Source organism: Tympanuchus pallidicinctus, unplaced genomic scaffold, assembly GCF_026119805.1.
Source record: "Tympanuchus pallidicinctus isolate F22 unplaced genomic scaffold, pur_lepc_1.0 scaffold4, whole genome shotgun sequence".
Lineage (NCBI taxonomy): Eukaryota > Metazoa > Chordata > Aves > Galliformes > Phasianidae > Tympanuchus > Tympanuchus pallidicinctus.
The window spans coordinates 13,069,489-13,089,735 of record NW_026294758.1 but is presented as its reverse complement, the minus strand read 5'-3'; the positions used below and the strand labels follow the sequence as shown (position 1 = coordinate 13,089,735).

Genomic DNA, 20,247 nt, shown 5'->3' with positions numbered 1-20,247 from the left:
TTTCCAGGCAAGGGAAGCCTCCAGCAGTGCCTGTGGCTCACACTGCTCTTGCATGGTTTATGTGCACTGTTTCTTCATGGCAATGAGAGTCATGGGCCAAGTGGCAGAGAAAGTGGAACAATGCTAGGCTGCCAAAGGCATTTCTTACAGTACAATCTATAAAATAAGTATTTTCTACATTCTGCAGAACCAGAAATATGTAAATTTAGATAAAGCTATTGAAAGTATCTGTAGACTGTGCTTCTCAGTTGGAGGCAATCCTGACATGGCTCCACACAAACCCCAAAACAAGGTTTTGTGACCTTGCTTGGAGGTTCATCAGCTTCCAAGATAGAGTGAGAAAAAGATAGAGTTTCTTTTTCAAAAACTGACCTTATAGTTTAAAAACACAACAGATAAATCCGAAAGGTCCAAATAAATAAGTTCTTCCAAATTGTCACAGTAATCATTTCTAATCCAGCCTTATTTTCTAATTAGATTTAGTTTAATGATATCTTTCCTGTTTCTTCTACATGCTGCTGTTACACTCATACACTGAAAGGTATTTAAAATATCCTTTGCATGACAATTTGTTGATCTGTCTATTGTAAAACTGATCATATAAGGCATGCTATTTATGAGCACTTAGAAGACAACAAGATTTTTTGTAATAGACAGCAGCAGTTTTGCAAGAGTAAATCATGTTGATCCAATGTAATTCCTTCTGTGTCAGGGTAACAGCTCCTTACAAACAGACTTGTACTGCAGTTGTGAAAAATGGCATTTCAAGGATACAGTAAAGTAAAAGTAAAAAATAGAGAAACAAAAATTTATCTGGAAACAATGACTTCAAAGGAAGGTGCTAAAAGACTTGGAACTGATTAGCCCTGGGAGAACAGAGAAAAACAGGTCTTCAAATTTTGATAAAAATTGTGGGAGTATAAGGGAATTGTCTGCCCTTGGGCCCAGGGAAGTCTAGTCTGGATGCCTGTATCAGTTAGAAACAAGCAGTCACAGTGACAGGTTGGTTGTGGGGCACTGTGGATGGATGTCCCCAGATTCAGGTGCAAGATGCTACCTGGAAGCTCACCCATGCAACTTGTGCTGAGTAATCAGACAAGTGGAAAAATGGACGTGGAATCTGAAGGAAAATCAGAGACTTACCTCTTGCTAATCACAGAATCTTAGAAATCCAACATGGAAAATTTTTCCTTCAAGTGTATGAACCTGCCAATGTAAAACTGTATCCTGCAGTACAGCATATAGCAAACCTACTTTAACTAGTGTTTACACTGGCTACAAGAAAAATTGCTTTTCTGTCTAGGCTAGAACTCAAGGAAGCCAATTTCTTTACTCTGGCTAAAAAAGTCCTATTTTTTTCCATATGTGTTAACAGAGATTATCTGTAAATGCTCTTAAAATTGCTCATTGCTTACAGTGCTAGTTTAAATTGTTACAGGAATTGAGCTTTCTGGATTTATTTACTCATCTTGTTGTCTTGGATCACTATTACAGCTCCTTGGATTGTGACTGTACTCACAGTGACTAATTAACTGCAAAGTACTTGTATTCAGCATTAGGGATTTCTTGCATGTAAGGACATACATGCATTATGTCTTGTCCAATCCTTAAGAGATCAGAACTGAGCTCTGCTTCTCTGATTATTCTCCACTTATTTTCATTAGCGGAACATTTGATTCTCATAAGCCAGATGTAAATTCTCTCTCTCTCTCTCTCTCTCTCTCAAAAAAAAAAAAAAAATTAATTAATTAATTCAAAAACAGTTCCACAAAAACCATTTATGATGATGCCTTCCAAGACAGTTTCACTTGTCTCCCACTCTCCGTTTTCTTGGATTCTTTTTTATATGTTATACTTCCACATCTGTTCTGATACAAATCCTGGTTTCCATTATTTTTAGGACAATGGCTGCATAGCTGCAGGTGCATACAGCAAGACTTTTACTGACAGATTTACTCTCCAGTGAACCAGTGTTTCTCAGTTTCCTCCTGAGCATCAGGTTGTCCTTCCCTGGGACAAGCCCAGTTTCAGAGAACTGCATGTTTGGGAGTCTATGCTGTAGGTTAATATTCCTCACTCAGACTCCACTGGTGTCTCAGCAGCTTCCTTGGGGCAAGGAGCCAGACCACCAAGATCAAGCTAAGGCTCTTCAGTTCAGTCTTCCAGCAACAGAGAGAGGGTACTGCTATTCTCTGGGTTTTAAAAAGGCTCCCATCAATCCTCTGCCTGATTTTTTGGTAGATTGCTACGAGCGCCTGATTGCACATGGATGCTGTTGCTGTAAAGCCTGCCAGCAAGACATGCTACAGAAAACATGGAGGGATTAACAACTTTTGTTCACACTCAGCTGGAGTGAAATTCAGACATAAAAGGCTACAGCCAGTCTTTGGAAGAGGAAGACCATTCTTTCCCAGAGGAAGACATTCTGGAGCCTTCATATGACCAAAAAAAAAAACCAAACCACATTATTAATTTCTGGCCATTTGAGCCTGTGTTCTCTTCCTCCATTTCCTAAACTCACTTTGTTAACATTTGGAAATATGTGTTTTGTCTGGTGGCAAAACACAGCTTTGGAGTCAGGAGTTTTGAGTCAGTCTTTAGTTTGGGAACAGAGTCAAGCCTCCAGACAGCTTTTGTCCATTCGGGAACAGATGGGATGGATTATCTTTTGATGGGCTGTAAGATCCAAGACCAAAGAAGATGCTGTGCAACTAACTGAAGTTCAGAACTGCTAACTTGTACCAAAAGAAAGGCAAATAGTAAGACTAACTATGAATTCAGTGTTATGTTTGATAGGAAACTGAAGGGGAAAGAATAATACGAGCAAAAATGCAAGATAACGCAAAGCTACACAAAACACATATCCAGTTCTGCTATACAAAATCACCAATGGCCGCCCCATCTGCAGGGTGAAATTAGTGTTAATCAGTTGCAGACGTGTACTTCAGATGAACTCAAACAGAAATCAGCTTCTATGCAGTCTACCCGAATGTAGCTCAAAGCTAATATTGCAATTTTCTGCGTATTTTTGTTATTAAAACATTATGTCTCAAACTTTCAAACTCAAGTACGTTGATAACAAATTAACATATTTATTTAATGATCTAAAAAAAGTGATTTTGGAAACCTTAAGGGATCAAATCCTTTTGAGCGGTATCTGTTGAATTGTTTCTCAGTCTTTAAAATAATTTAAGTATAGCTCCTCAGTTTCTTATGTTCTCCAGACCAGAAAATAATGAAATAGCTACAGCTTTATGTTTGTTAAGTTATAGCTAGCAGCACACGATGTGTTACATTTCATTCATCCTTATAGTTCAGGACAACTAATAACTGAAAAACCCTTTAAGAAAGAATTTACAAAAGGGAAGAAGGTCAGCAGAATCTCTGTTTAATTGCTGAGGGAGAACAAAATCTTGTTTATTATTCCCTTGCTATGTTTACGTTTGTATGCTTTATTTTCTTGGATCAAGTCACTGAGGTTTAGTAATAACAAAGATTTTGTTTAACAAAAATAACAGTACTTGGATGATAAATGAGTGAGGGAGAGGAGGAAAAGAAAGGAAATGTTAAGATACCAGTGGAATAGACACCAAAGTGGACTGATTCCTCAAGAAGAAGAATAACTTCATTGCATGCTGTCTTGCATGACTGTAATACAATTTCAGTATCCTATGCTCTGTACATTGCCCTGGAGACAAGGAATTTCTTATAGGGAGAATTCATCAGCAGGGAGAAAATAAAGATGGATGTCTGTACTGGCTTAAAGTTTTTTGCCCATTCCATAGTGTGCTATCTTGTCTTCAGCCTCTCAGCATCCCACAGCAACAAGTTCTGCAGAGATGTTTGATAGTAAACTCTCTGAGCTAGATCTTCTTGGATGCCATTTTATTTCAGCTTATTATGAAGATTGGGCTGAAGCCAACCATAAAATTTAGGTCTGAGTTAAGTTTCTAAACCCTGCCAAAGTTACAGTGGACTGATCCAAACTTTTATGTCTCTCTCTTTGTACAGTCTTTTATCAGAGCCACATGAGGAGGTAGTTCTTCAGCATTTTATTCAACATCTTCTATGTTTTGAAATGCAATTTTTAACAACAGATCTTTTTCACAGAATCTCAGACTTGTAAGGGTTGGAAGGGACCTCTGGAGATCACCGAGTCCAGTCCCCTACTAAAGCAAGCTCTCTGTAGCCAGTCACACAGGAAAGGGTCCAGATGCATCTTGAGTGTCACCAGAGAAGGAGACTCCAAAACCTCTCTAGCCAGCCTGTTCAGAGTGAGAGTTTGTGAAACAAACAAATGGAAAGACCTGTGAAATAAAGGTGATGACTATGAATGTTGCTGCTGAAACAGCTCAGGAGTTGTTTCCCATTTACTGTCTCCACTTGGATATTACCTGTTCCAAGGTCTCTCCACCTTACCTTTCTGCAGCTGCGGCAAGGCTCATCAGCTTTCATTGAGGACATCTGTCTGGTACTAAAGAAATCTTGTTCCCTGTTGCTCTCTATGAGGAGCTTTTCCTTCCTCAGTGGTGAGAAACTGCCAGAAGCAGCTGGGGTGTATTATAAAACATCTTCCTAAAACCACACAAGATTTCATAGAAATTTTAAGGGAAGGGCAGATGTAGTACTTAGGGGCATGGTTTTAGTGGGCAGTGTTGTTGGTAGGTAGACAGTTGGCCTAGATGATCTTAGAGGTCTTTTCCAACCTTAATGATTCTGTGATTTTATGATTCTAAGACATCAAGGAGTCTCCTGACAACTGTAAATGCTACTTCTCCTTCTGTTCTTTCAGAATTGGAGACTCAAAACCTCTTCTAGTGTTGGTAACACCCCAGCTTACCTCTTTCTGCCATTTCAGGTGTTGTATTCCCCTATTCTCCACGTCTGGGTCGTTACAACCTAAACTTCCACGAGGCTCAACAAGCCTGCCTGGACCAGGACTCCATCATTGCCTCCTTCGACCAGCTCTACGAGGCCTGGAGGTCAGGGCTGGACTGGTGCAATGCTGGCTGGCTCAGCGATGGCTCGGTGCAGTACCCCATCACCAAGCCCAGGGAGCCCTGCGGGGGGAAGAATACAGTGCCTGGTGTCCGAAACTATGGCTTCTGGGATAAAGAGAAGAGCCGATACGATGTTTTCTGTTTTACTTCTAACTTCAATGGTAAGAACCCGGTTTGCTTCTACCTTGCAAGGGGCTTTTTTCATGCTTTGAAAAGAAAGAGATGCCAACGGCACCAGAGGGTAGCAGATGGCACTTGGCTGGCCAAAGTTTATGTTAGCTTTGGGAAATGTTACTGATGGATTTAAAAAGACATGTAACCATAGTAATGGTGGCTGTGCCATGTGTTCATGCAGATTGTTTTCAGAACTTGGAGCTAATGTTAGTAGCGCTTCCTTATATCTCCAATTTCACCCCACTAAACATGCCTTTTTAATTTTTATGTTAGTTAAAATGGTGAATAAATTAGCAATTTCTTTAGTTGACATTTCCCATTGATTTCAATTATAATTACGATGTTTTACAACATCAGTGTCACCAAAATAAAATTGTGATTGTCACTTCATCTCTGCTGTTGCCTCAAGCAGCTCCAGCTCATACAACAAGTCTAATATGACAAATATTTCCTTATCAGCAAAGTTTTTTCTAGCTTATATAACAAATAATTCAGATTTCTAATCTTAGCATGCTGTCAAAACTGAGACATTCCCTTGGTCTGCCCGAAAGCTTATTCCAGTGGCTGCAAAATTTCAGCAGTTAGTAGATTTTACCTTCGGTACGAAGTGAGATGATCTGTTGATCTCAGACTATCATTTATGGTTTAATCTAATGGCTGGAAAGGATTTACAAAGCATGGCTGTGAATGAGAGGAGCACTGCAAGTAAGAAGTGCAAAAGGAGCCTACAGCCCTCCATAGCATCGTGCTCACGGGTAGTTCACTTGTGTTTGGCATTCACATGTGTTGACATTCAGCCCAACCAGACCAAGGAGCACAGCCCTTTCTGTTTATGCTCAGATTGCTTATCCTCAGTGAAGCATTTTTGCCCTGTAGCATACATAAAAATAAACATAAGCCTTGTTCTCAGATGATATGCTTTAATGCTAGGCCTGTCCCACCCTCTCAAAAAGAAAAAATCCAACAAATTCTCAAACTAATAATATAAAAAATTACGTGGGACACAGTCAGAAACAAATGTTTGTGTGATTTTATCATGCTACATAATTCCATGAAATGCTGGCTCATTTTTCTCTTGTTCCATTTAAGCAAGGCAAAATCCCATACGAGCTCATCATATGCTCATTTAAATCTGGAGAAAAAAAACACTGAGGAATAAAATAAACAAAGGAAAAATTAAAATTGATAGCTGCACTATTTAAAGTGCTGATAGCTTAAACTCTTGAGTTCTCTGGTCACTAAGGACCACCATTGTCTACACAAGCAGCTGGACAGTATCTCTCAAGGAAAGAAGAAAAAAAAAGCTGAAAAAAAAAAAGAATTGCTGACAAATACTGTCTGTACACTGATACTGCAAGAGAAAGAAAGAGAAAGAGGAATAAGGCAAGATGAGAATATGGTATAGAGATGGCAGAGAAGTGAAAGACAAGGCATTGGTATTGATCTCATGCTTGGCGAGTCTGCTAAAATGACATGCGGGACAGAAAACCATACAGCAACACTGTGATGTGAAGAGTGGAGTACCATTTTACCAAGGTCCCTTCAGCTCCCCTCCATATACATCTCTCAAGGCGTCAGCAGAAAGTCTGGACACATTTTCCTGTGTCCCTTCTCTGTTCTCCACTATTTGTATTCCAAGCACACCACAATAATCCCAGAAATGCTCCCCAAATGCCAGCATCTTATTTGCAGCTTAACACCTCAGACAGCTTATGAGCACTTAACAATGTCATTAGTGTTCTTACTGTAAAAGGAAAAATCTTATAATAACCTGGTTTCCCACTAGGTTGCAACTGCCAGAGATAGTGGCTTTGGGCAAAGAGCTATTTCTGCCAACACCCAATATTGATTCTCTCAGTTCAGGAACAGCCAAGGAAAATGAAGTCAGGACACCAGTAGTGGCAGTGACAGCTGGAATCTCCTGATGCACTAAAACAGAGAAGCCTTCAGCACTGTGTGAGGGAGCTGGAAACACACCAGTAGCCTCAGGATGGGAGGCATGCAATGCTAGCTTGAAAAAAAAGCACATCTCAAAGAGTGTCAGTTGTGTGAGCTGCTGTGAGTAACCGGGGGGCGTGAAGTTTAGTTTGGGTTCTTTCTAGAGAAAAACATCCCTAAGTACCTCATGATGTCAGGTGAGATGGAAAAAAAAGGCTCAATGTTAAGTAGTTGAGGCTTAGTTTTAACCTGGAGAATGAAGATCCTTAATTGTTTAGATATTAAGTTGAAAAATGGAAACATAATCATTAATGCAGTTAGTTTCAATCCAGCTTCGGTGTTTTCACTCAGGATCTATGGGACGTCTCTTTGGTGAACACCAAGAAGTACTTTCATTCTGTTAGCAAAGAGTTACGTACTCATTCCTCTTGACTGTACAGGAAAGTAGTTTCAGCAAAGTTCTTATACAATACAATATACAGTACTCATTACTTTACAAAATTACCCTCTCCAGTGTCTTTTCTTGGAGTACTTTAAGTGCATTACTTGAGCATTTTGTTCTTCCCATCTAACTCCTTCCTTCAATTGGTTCATAGAGGAACTTTTTGTCTTCTGTGGCTGTGCAGGCAAAGCCAGAAATCCCAAGAGGTAATGCACGCTTTTTGAAAAGAGTAGTACAAGTAATTTCTTGGTTTATAAGAATATATAGCAATGAATTACAGAAAAGTACACAAAAACTAATATTAACATAATCTCACCAATATGCTTACTATTCAGAGCTCAAAAATCAGACAGCAAGGCTATGCAAGAAAGATGTGACTTAGTCCTCTTTCGTATAAACACTGCAGAAGAAATTCATGTCCCACAGACCCCACATGGCATGGGGCAAAGAACATGTAGTAATATAGCTGAAGGGTTATTCTTTGCCTAATTTCAAGGGCTTTCTGAAGGAGGCAGTGAGCCTCTCCATAAATAAATAAATGAATAAATGGAAAACTCTGACTCTGAGAAGTGTTAGGCAAGATAAATCACAGAATCACAGAGTTGTAGGGATTGGAAGAGAACATTGAGTCCGACTCCAGTTGCATAGGAAGGTGTCCAGGAGGGTTATTCTAAAACTGAACAAAAAAGAGGTCTAAATACTGCCTGTATCACACTTCCAGCTCATTAATGTGCATTTTGTTATGTACTTTACACACTGAACTGCACTGCATAATCTATTTGTTATCACATCTAGCAAAATTGAATAAAATTATTTTATGTTAACAAAATTAAAAATGCAGAGAATAAATTTTAGGGATCTTGTGTGAGTGCAGCTGCTTATTTCAGTAATGCACATGTTAAGGTGACCACCACCGTTTAAAGCAGTAGAAGATCTTTTCCAAATAATCCACACTGATTGTTCATTTGATAAAGAGAATATTTGAACATGCATCCATTTATCTAAAAATGAAAATAAAGCTACCCAAAGAAAAATGATTTGCCCTTTCTGAAAAGTGGGTGCTTCTTGGCCAATGGCTTCTGGGGGGGAGTGGAAGAGGATTTTCAAAAATCATACCCAAATATTTAATGTAGCAGTTTAAATACAGCTCCTGAGTTGAACATTGATTTCAACATACATTTCATGATCCTATTTTTGAGGGAATGAAAAGTCTCTATTCTCACTAATTTTTATACATTTTGAAGAGCAACAGCCTCACTCAGCTGGCTACTGTGGCTATGAGATACACTATACTGAGTCTGTGGAGCTGATGATAAGTAGCATCTTGTACTGCATGCTGAGAATGCCTGTCATTGCCATCTGAGGTGTGCTCTCTACTTGATGAAACAACTTAATTCCCTGAGCACATGGGCTACAGCCCTCCCTGTCAGGCACTGTGTTGGCCCTCACACAGAATAGATCTGGTGGAGTGGTATCACCTATCAGTACCACTAAGGATGATGTCCCACTTCCTTTGCACCCAGCTTAGATACAAAACTTTGCCTTGAAATACGCAACTTAGAGCTGAGGTTGGAACAAATCTCCACTGGCAGTGCATCTGTCGCACTCCGACAGTCACAAGGTGTGGGTATTTAAGTCAAGTGCTCAAATTTTGCTCTTTAAGCTGTTCCATTACAAGCAAAACCTTAAAATAGCTGTTATAAGTGGGGTTCTATTAGGTTTGCATAAACTCTTGTCCCTTGATTTGTAGTGAAAAGTCAAGCCAAGCACACTCATTCTCTATAGGAATGACCTAACTGACACACATTAATTACAGACAGAGGATTAACGCTTTTCCCTCCTTCCACGTGAATTAATGAGAACTAAGAACGAGCATTTTAGGAGTACTTCTAGCCTGCTGGTAGGGGAAAACCAGTAAATCTGCACCAAGTCTATTTTCACAGCCTTTAATCGGACATTCTGCGTGCACATTCCACTCGCGTGGGGTTTGATGTTAAAGTTCTCCCATTTAGGGAAAGGGCAGAGTGTAGGAGTTTTTATTATTGATGTCATATGTCAAAAGCCTGACCTTACTGCAAATCCCAAGGAAATTACATTCCCCTGACATATGGTTTGAAGAGCAACTAATAAGCTAGGTGAAGTTTACATACTATCAGTCCAAATCCCTGTTCTCTTAGTCTGAAATCCTATTTGCTTTGGTGAAACCTCTTAAAAGCCTAGTAAGAACAGGGTTCCACTTAATAAACATTCTCTTCAGTAACAGCCTGTAAATGCTGCCAACGTGCTGCAATGGAATCAATGCATTTTACAAGGGGTCAATTATCCACTCTACTCTGGTGAAAATACTGTAGATGCTACCTCTGACAACAGTGAAATTGTTTAAAAGGTTCTTCTGCACAATATAAGTGCCTTTTTTTTTTTAATGATTTCCATCATTGTATAAAATTTCAAATCTTCACACATAGCTAATTCAATTATCTTTATAGTTTCACCCAACCTGACATTTCTTCACTTCAAAAAGTCTCTCTGCTTTTTGCTGAGATTTAGACATAACTCGTTCTCCTTCCTGCTGCTTTTCCTTCACCAAGAAAGTAATCTGTGCAGAATCTGATCTGTTTTACTGCTGTTATTTATGAGGAAGAAAATGGATGTTTTGCTGGAGTACATTTTTAATTAAGAAGCAGTTTGCCTCACATGAATAAGTAGATTTTTCTTTTCAGACAGCTTGCCCCTTTCATAATGCAGTAAGATTGAAAATGTTGTGAACTTACTTGGAAATCTGATAAAGAAGTTTAATGAGTGAAAAGCTTGTGATAAAGTTATACTATCTTGATAAGTGAAATTAATATTAGTGTTATTGCTACTTATGGATTGGTACAGAGGAGTTTTCAAGCTCTGCTTGCTGGTATGTGTTTTCATTACCTTATGATGGGCGTATTTTGCTTAGCTGCTCTATCAGTTCAGTGCTGTGGTACGTTACGGATATGCCCTTTGATGCCTAAAGAGAAACAGAGCTGGAGAACTGCTGTGAATGCTTGTGGAACAGCTAATGAAGACTTATAGCCGGCATGGTTTTGATCTACCAGGGGTTCAAACTCTGCTTCTGAGAAGCCGTGCAATATCTCATCTTTCTTACATGGAAGAAAAAAAAAAAATCAAAGAACTTTAAATTGTGCTTATACTTAATCAGAAACAAGGTCACTGCCTTGTTGGAAAGAAGAACTGCACGTGCTAGCTCCAGCAGCTCCCACCCAAATACTTTCAAAGGCCAGGTCTTGCAACGCCATGCTTCTGAGAAGGAAACTCACAAAGGGTTTTCATCTAATGTGGAGAGCATGCTGTAGGATTACACTGCTTTGGATGTTTAACTAATTTCCCTTCTCTAGCAACAAAATGCTACTGTTTGAGATCTGCTCTACCTTAGATCTTGGGTTCCTTAGGCATTTTACTGGATTGAAGATAGAACCTGATGCTGGTCTCAGAACAGCCCACTCTGAACCCCAGGCTACACCCCTTACGTTCTTCCTGCTATTTTAAATTTGCAGACAGAGGAGGAAAGCAAGGCTGAATGTTAGATGGAAACCCTTTACTCAGAGGCCCTGGCACATCTGAGTCTGGCTCAGACAACTGTGGGTGCCCCATCCCTGGAGGCTCTCAAGGCCAGGTTGGATGGGGCCCTATTCTAACCTGATCTGGTGGGGTGCAGCCCTGCCCATGGGAGAGAGTTGGAACTGGTTGGGCTGTAAGGCCCTTTCCAATCAAATCATTCTGTGATTCTATGAAATGCATTGCAACAGGTCTGTTAGCATTGAATGCCCATGCAGTTACTATGCTGTACTGTCAGCAGAAATAAGTACAGTGCTGTATTTTTGTAGAAACTGACCTTCTTTACTTTCTTATTGTTTGATTTTTTTTTTCACTCCCACTATTTATCAGTTATTGCACAAGGGATTATAACCTGTTCAACAGCACAGCACACAATTTGCTGCACATTCTGAAATGATCAGATGTTGAATTGTCCAGTTCTGCAACGGAACATCCTCATTTCTCCTCAAAACCTCCCTTGATAATATGCTCTTCTCCTTCCTTCTCTCCCCAGGTCGTTTTTACTACCTAATACACCCAACCAAGCTGACCTATGACGAAGCCGTGCAGGCCTGCCTGAAGGATGGTGCTCAGATTGCCAAGGTTGGGCAGATATTCGCTGCCTGGAAGCTCCTTGGTTATGACCGCTGCGACGCCGGCTGGCTGGCAGACGGCAGTGTCCGCTACCCCATCTCCAGACCCAGAAAACGCTGCAGCCCCAACGAGGCTGCAGTCCGCTTTGTAGGCTTTCCTGATAAAAAGCACAAGCTGTACGGTGTCTACTGTTTCAGAGCGTACAACTGAAAATACCTAGAGCGCAACAGTTTTAAATTCATTAAGAACATGTGAGAGATTTCGATATGAACTCGTGCAAGTTACCAAAACTGTGATAAACCTTTCTTTCTTACTGTAGAGTCATTTTCATAAACCCAACCCATTAATTTGTTTTTGTTAAAATATTTTTGTAAAAGTATCATTCCATAGATATTTAAAATTAATATAATTTAATGGAAGCTCTAGGTAAGAAGAGACAAATTCATTAAGCTACGTCATCCCAACAAAATATAAGTTTCGTGAATGGGGCATGCAATAGAGCTTGACAATTGCTAGGACACAATTATGGAATGTAAGGCTACTCAAAGCAGAAGCTTTTAAAAGCACAAATTTTACATATTTGTACCCGTTTGAGATATACTGCAAATTGATTGTATCTGGAGTTTTAAAATAAGATGTTTTTGTTTATAGGGATCAGTGAGGTTTTGCAAAAAATAAAAATAAAAAATAAAAAAAAAGGCAACACAAAACCAATAGCAAGCTAGATTAGAAAAGACTGTTTTCACTGTTTTTGCATGGGAACAATATAGAGTTTAATGAAAGCAGTTAAAACAGTCCAGAAATATAGGATTTATTTTGCAGCATAAAACCCCGCCTTTCTGAAAACGAGTCTTGTGATCCCATACATATTTACAAGCACAATTACTTCTGACTGTTTCAATTGTGTTTTGAATGTGTATAAATCACTGAACAGGTGGGTTAATAATTTATAAGAAAACCCTACTTTCTTCTTAACTCAAATTAAAGATGCCTGAGAAGTATTGCATTACCTTTGAGTAGCTTTACTGAGTTATTTTAAAACTCTTAGGGCCATTTGCTAAGCCGCATATAGCATCTACTCAGGGCAGTTGTGTAAATGAACTGCTGGACAGAAAAATTATAGACTTTAGCAGCTTGAATTTACATTAGCCTTTGAAATGTTATTGTCTTAATGAAAGATATTATAATATTTAATATTTCTTAGCTATTTACACATCACAAGAAATAAAAATTGGAAAAAAAAATTAAATGATTAAGTCTTAGAAGAAGATTATTAAATAAAATCTGAAACCAGCTATTAAGGTTTAGAAGAGAAAAAGTACTTTATTTCCTTACATCTCACCTGTATCTAAATATACATCTGCTTTTTAAACTATCAATGAAAAAAAATTAGTACTGCTAGCCCTGAATTACTGAAATACTTCCCTCTAAATCTGTAGTGGTCTAGGCTGAAGATGTTTACCTATATCTGCCAGTGTCTGAGATAAACTTGCACTGTGCATGGTGCCTAGGATTTTCAGCGCTGCCTAAAGTACTAAGTCCTCCTTAAATGCCAATTTGAGGGAACTTGAATTTTCAGTGAAAACTTATTTTGGATGCAGCAATTCTTGGTGCTCATCTTCAGATACCTTAACGCAACCAGATTTCCACAAAGCAGGTGCTCAAGGCTTTCTGAAAATTTACTCCACTAATGGTGTCTCAAGCTGGATATCCAAAAAACAGAGGCCACTCATAAAAACATCTTGGTCTTGAGTAATCTTTTAGGCATTTTGACGTTCTCTATCCAGTGTTGGTTCTACCACTTAAAAATGTAGAACTCTTTTCCTATTCCATGCTTGCTGACATTTAAGATATCAGAGGACCAATATTTGTATTGCACAAAGTTTTGTATCTTCCCACTGTTTCAATATCTAACAGAGATGTATCTAAGTAGGCAACAACCAGTAATCTTTCATGAAGAGCTTAGGGTAGATATGTTCCCATGGACATGAGTAAAACTGATTCCCAGAGTGGCTGTGGTCCTATGTTAAAAACCTGTGAACAAACCAGGAATAATAAACAATAGGACTGTAGTGGAGAGATACCATGGTGTGTGGTATGTTGTGCTGGAGTTCATTCCCATTAAGCTCAGAAGCAACTCTCCATCCTTCCAAGTCACTGTTAGTATGACTTCTTTCTCATACCATTCAGATTTAACAGAAGTTGGTGCCAAACTACTCCTTTCCCTTTTTTGTTCAAACTGAAAGCTGGATGCTCTTGGAGCTCTATTACTTACTTTTTATTAGAGAGTAATTATAAGCCAAGCCCTTAAGCCCACATAATCTTTACCCATCAGCCATTTTTTAAATCAGTGCCCATTTCACACACTTTCTTAGGGCACCAGAGCCTTTTCCACACATTTGGGAGAAAAGAGAAACAGAAACGGAAATAGAAACAAAGAATACTTGTGCAAGAGGAGGAATGGAGTGTGCAAGACTGGACTGTGACCAGTAGAAATACATGTTGTTCCCCCATCCAACCTTCAAAAGTATGGAAACAGAGGCCAACAGTATTTCAGAGTCTCTTCTGGAGCTTGGACAGGGAGACTGTGGAATAGGAAAAGCCATGGGGAATGTCCCAGAGTAGTTGTTCATTCAGCTAGAACCAGACCTGCTGCGAAGTGGGCAGATCCAAAGATCTGCTTGGCTGGTGGGAGCCTGCAGATGTTCCTACTGCACAGCAGCTAAGAGACCCTCGTGGAATTTTGTTTTGTTTTGTTTTGTTTTTTACCTCTCCAGAGAAACCCTTCACAGGGTTTCACCCAGACACATTTTTTTTGCAGGATTGGGGATTATAATGTACCTGCATAAAAATGTAGTCATCCAACCCACTCGTGGGGCTGGCTGAAGTGCCCTCACTGCTAGACCAAAGGCACTGCAGGAAAGGCGAAGCGAGCCTTTCATCACCTTTGCAACATGTTGGGGATGGCTGGTCAGGTCCTAAATCACAGCAGTCTCAGGCTTGCTCCTGCTTATGCTTTTTGCCTCCACATCCTGGGGCTGCCGCTGTGACAGCCCGGGCGTAGCACGTCACCCCGCTCTGTGCGTCACCCAGCCCGGCTGGTGGCTGAGCAGGCTCTGCACTACCCATGCGTCCCCTGGCTCTGGGAGACGTTCTGCTGCTCCCAGTCTGGCAGCATGACGAGGCCATGGCACGGCAAGGAAGGAGCGGCGCTGGGCTGCGGTGTGAGCACAAGCGGCAAAATTATCGCTCAGCTGTAGCTTTAAGTTCACACTGAAGATACCGCTTGCTAGGAAGCAAATGCAATGTAATGGAGTCTCAGTACGTGAATTTACATCTGTCATGTTAATTACAAAAAGCCCAGTAGGCTAACTTGGGATCAAGCTAGTTTTAGATCACTATATTGATATGCAGCATTATATATATTATTATTACAGGTAAAGTTAAAGGGATAGTGTGATGAAAATATGTTTGTAAGGAAAATATAATTAGCTCTAATGTAAGCAGGTTTAAAAACCATTAAAAGTGTATGAATACTTGCTATATGGGCACAGATAGGCAAGAAGACATGAATTCTATTTATTTTTACAGCTACTGACTCCATTTCCTTTTATAATGTCAAATGTTAGGATGTTGTCTTATTTTTGAATAAGCTAGCTAGGTGCTTGGATAAAAACCTTAAAAAGCAGCTTAAGAACTGGATAAAAGTCTGTGCTATTTTCTGTTGGTGGGAGAAAATTCTGTCACTAGAATCAATTCATGTTCTCTGTCGTTATCTTGTATTTCACAATGTATCTGAATTTTAATGCCCATGAATGACAACAATTAAATCATGTTGTTTTTTTCAGTATGACGATTTCTTCTTATTGACTGGCCGCTCCTCTTTCTTAGAAAAGACAAAAGGGAATAGGAAAGATCAAAGCATGAAAAAACTTTGACATAGTAAACTAAGCAATTACCAGCATAGGGAAAGGAAAAAAAGAAGTCATTACTCTGTGAAAATGATTTACAATGATCATAAAGAGGACCATATTCCAGAGCTTTTGTTACATGCTTCTCTGAAGCAATATGAAAGTAGAAATGCAAGTGCCAGTTTTTATTTCATGTTCTCTCCCATCATCTAAAATAAAGTATATTCAAGGAAGGTTGTTTTCTTTTTTTTCCTTCCTTCCTTCCTTCCTTCCTTCCTTCCTTCCTTTCTTCTTTTCTATTATTTTATTTTTACTTTTTAATTTGGTTGGCACAGTACTCCACATTTGCACTGCCAGAAATTGAATGCAGAACAGCATGTCACATTTTAGAAAAATTATGAAACTCTTTCTTTGATCCTCTGGGCTTACAATCTAAAAACATAGAAAAATTTCTCTTTATAATGTGTAACAAGAAAGATTTGTAGTGACAAGCAAATAATTATTCAAAACATGGGGCCAGATTTTCAGCTTCTGTGATCACACAGTTTCTGCATTCATGTATTGATCTGTGCTGGAGATTTAACCCTGAAAGTTACACATGGTGCAGTGGCTTGCTGAGGAACATTAATTTTTTAAAAGCTTATCATCCATATTTAAAAATGGAAGAGCAAGAGCCTCAAAGGCAATTGATCTGAAAATTTGATCACTGGGGATAAGGGAAATCTGTAGTAAAATCAATGCATGATGAGATTTACTTACTTGATTTTCCAGCAATATAGTTAAAACAATTTTTAAATGGGTGACATTTTGACTTCAGAGCATTAAGCATAAAATTAAAACTACCTTTGGTAGAAACAATCCCTCAGTAATTAGTATTTCCTTTGTAGCAGCAGCTTCCATTGGATGACATCCCACTGCTTGAAACAGGGACACTGCCTTCATGTTTGTAAGTGGCTGGACTTTGGCATACATTTGATGGAGGCTAACACAGAAAGAGATTTTCCCCTAGGACATAGTAAATGAAGTAAGAGACTGCCATTTTATTTGGCCATTCTCTCATTTACACACAAAGCATATTAGCAACTTTCTGTTCATTAAGGACAGCAGCTAATTGTTCTTGAAGGATTTAAGATGCCGAATCTTACACATTTGTTATGGAAGCTGAACAACTACACCACAGGGAAGCAAAATTCCAGTGCTAGGTATTTTTTTCCTGTAAAAAGAGAAGAGACTTCAATTCAAAATATAAAATTAAGAAATTTAAGACAACAGCGTGAACTAGTCTATGTTCCAGAAAGTAAGGGTGAAATGATGAAGATTAATTCTTTAAAAAATACTTCTCTTCCTATGTCAAGAAAATTGAGGTGCACATTAAAAGAGTGGACAGTGCTTAAGGAAAATAAAATAAGACAGAAAACAATACTTTGGGTCCTTGTCTGTCACAGTATGTTTGCCTTTTTCACACTGAGCCCAGCAAAAAATTAAGACACCAGTTCAAATATAAGATTTTTTTTAAAAGTAAACAAATAAAAGTTGGGGGGAAAGAAAGAAAAGCAACACACATTGAAGTAGAACAAGGGTTTAGAAAGGATTTCATCTTTTTCTTCAGCAAGCCTCAAATTGGAGAATGAAAATTCCCATTAGAAAAGAAATATTTTTCTCTTTTTTGTCTGTCTCAAACTGTGAAAACACTGCAGATTAACATGCAAAGTCCATCTATTTCTTCCGTGTTGTCTCAGGAGCAAGCAATTGTTTAACTAATGACAACAGTCCTGATGTGGTGCTAAGCTAATGAATTATGCACCAGCGTATTTTTCAGTCCAACCATCCAGTCCAACCATTTTTTTAATATATATTTGATATTTTTTAATGGCTAGGAAAAAAAAAAAAAAGAAGAGAGAGAGAAAGGAGTTTGCAGTGATTCTATCTGAATGAGAGGTTCAGTTTCTACTCCTTATTAAAAGGATATACTGCAAGGCATGTCAGCTCATTACTTCCAATGCTCATATTCACTCTTATTTGCAAGCACGATAACCTTTTCCTCCCAGTTAATTTCATTCTGATTTCTTTAACAGCAGAAAATTAATTATCTGATTATGTCAAGAAACACCAGATTTCAATAATTTCAAGTTCTACCTCAAACACAGCATAATTAACAAGTCTTCATTTCAAGAGCTGTGGCTTTTGAATCTGTGGCTGCTTCTTACCATGGCGAGCTTCTAAATCCTATTATACGACTAATTTATTTTCTGTGTAACCACACACGAAGCAGAAGTGACTGTTCTTTTTCTTCTCAGGGATGCTTTTTTGAGTTTTTATTTTCTTGTTAGTGCTCTTAATTTGGAGATTTTTTTTTTTCATTGACAGTGAATAAAATGGAAGAAAACTGGGCACAAAAAAATGCAACAGAATAAGATCTAGTAGGGAAAAATCCAACCAAGAACAGTGGACGTCAGTAATATTTTAATAATGACACTGAAGTATGAAAAATAACCATAGCTGATAATTTCAGTGCTTTACTCTGGGGAAGGCCTGCCTGCAGGACTGCTCTCCCACAGTTCCTGCAGTATCTCATGTCTTTCTGCCCCTTGAATCTCCACTGGACATCTTTCACCTGCTTCAGGAAGGTAAATGGGGTGGGAAGACCCACCAGATAACACAGCAGGATGCTATGGAAGATGTGAAATCAGGAACAGTGCAGCTGGAAGGAGCTCTGAGTTTGCTCTGCAGATTAGGAGAGCAACTTCCTCAACCCTGTGTAATGCTCCTCTGTGCCCTTTTACCAAGGTTTTCTCAGTGAACATCAGAGACACAGACATTCTCCTGCAAACCAGGTGCCCCATATGCTCAGTGTCAACTTTTGTATTTATATTACTGCATGAATAGTAGGTGAAATGCTCATTTGACCCTGCTCATTTGCCAGCTAAAAGCTTCAGAATTTTTGCATCGAACTTTTCTTTAGTTTTTTTCAGTTAGATGACAATTTAAGTGTGCTACACAGAGGCTGATGTCACAGTTACACACGGCTGCATGTACATTAAAAAGATAACACAAGTAACTGAAGGCAGCTCTTCGATTTCGAAGTGTATCTTTTGGTCACCTACACTTCTTGTACTTTGATTTGTTTGGAGAAATCCTGTTGGGCATGAATTAGATTATCTTTGGAGGAGACTAAATTGTAAGCTCAAGTGGAGGTGGACATCAAGTGCCCCCCAGCCCTATGGGGTAGATAAAGGTCTGAAGCAATTCTCCGTCCTTCAGATATCTTCAATCCACGTAACTGCAAAGCACTTTTGGTTCAGACTAAAATTTAACACAGTGAAAAATACTACACACCGATGTAAGAATCCCAGCACTAACTACTCCTATCTGATGAACCCCTCCTGTGGTATTGATTTACTTGCTAATACAGACATAGAACAGATGGACAACATGGAGTGCTGTTGATAAGTGTGTAGCCACAGGGATAACAGCTCAGTGGTATTTCCTAACAGCGATCATTTGCAGCTACCAGGAGTATTGGATACAACACTCTTGCACCTGTAATACAGATTTACTTCATGTCCTAGGAAAGTACATTGGGTTGCCATCATGTCCAGTGAGTCTTATGCAGGATTTTATGTATGTATGTAGACATTTAAACCCCCAAGTGCTTTGCATAGAGAAATTAATAGTCAGTCAAATGAATAATTCATCGCAGAAAGAACAAACCTTACAGTTCTTGCTGTCTTTGAACTGTGTGTCCAATTGTAGATGCATGCTGTATGCTCCCTTCTACTCAGGGATAGAAGGATCCCCAATAGAAGGAATGGTTAGGACTGGTAGGTACTTAAGTATCATACTGTAAAACTAGCTGCTGCAGTAGAGGCTTTGGGGAGGCAATCACAAGACCCTCCCTAGAATCCTCTTTCCTTTTTCCAAGCTCTCTCTCAGGGACGTGTCAGGATGAGCCTCCGAATACAAAAGGCATGAAGGATGCATCCTGCTTCATGTAACTTCTCCCAGGCTGGTACTCAAATTGAACAGGCTCCAGACAATCTCTCAGAGCTAGGTGGTTTCTAAACATGCGTTTTTAAGCTGTTGTGCACAGCCTTTAAAGATGAGACTACAAAAATAAGATTGGAGAGTAGCTTTCAGGCACATCAAACAGTATCCCAGTGCTAAAGTGCAATCATATTGTTTTCATCAAGTTGCTAAATCCCAATCAGTTCCAAAAGATACAGAAAATCTATCAATTTGTTATACAAGACTAAAAATAATTTTCTTTGTTATCAATGCAACACATATTATTAGCATGCACCAAGTATTGCTTGTGTGGAGAGCCAGTAAAATAAGACTTTTTGCTGCTTGTGACGGCAATCAAGTAAAGCTGAGCTTCACTGCATCAGTGAGTCTCTAGGGAGGCTCCTTGGATATATGGTTCTATTACTGATATTTCAAAACAAGCAGTTAGGGCATTTTAACCATTTCATTTCTCTGCTTCTTCCCTCTTTAGTGATGCATTCACATTTATTACACCAAGAGATGACATCCTAATGCACAAGAATGGCCTCAGCTAGAAAACAGAGCTGTGGAAAGTTTTTCAATTCTCACATTATCTGAA

The 20,247-nt window shown here is 39.1% G+C and overlaps 1 protein-coding gene across 2 annotated transcripts in view; it reads left to right on the top strand.

Annotated features, from left to right (window-relative positions):
* The window catches only part of HAPLN1 (hyaluronan and proteoglycan link protein 1), a 68,055-nt gene extending 52,472 nt beyond the window's left edge, over nt 1-15,583 (top strand). For both annotated transcript variants that reach the window (XM_052700541.1, XM_052700540.1), the window contains exons 4-5: nt 4,859-5,161; nt 11,654-15,583. In XM_052700541.1, coding sequence (XP_052556501.1) covers nt 4,859-5,161; nt 11,654-11,943 — 593 coding nt within the window. In that variant the 3' untranslated portion in view covers nt 11,944-15,583. The remainder of the gene's footprint in view (nt 1-4,858; nt 5,162-11,653) is intronic.
* The last annotated feature ends 4,664 nt before the right edge of the window (nt 15,584-20,247 follow it).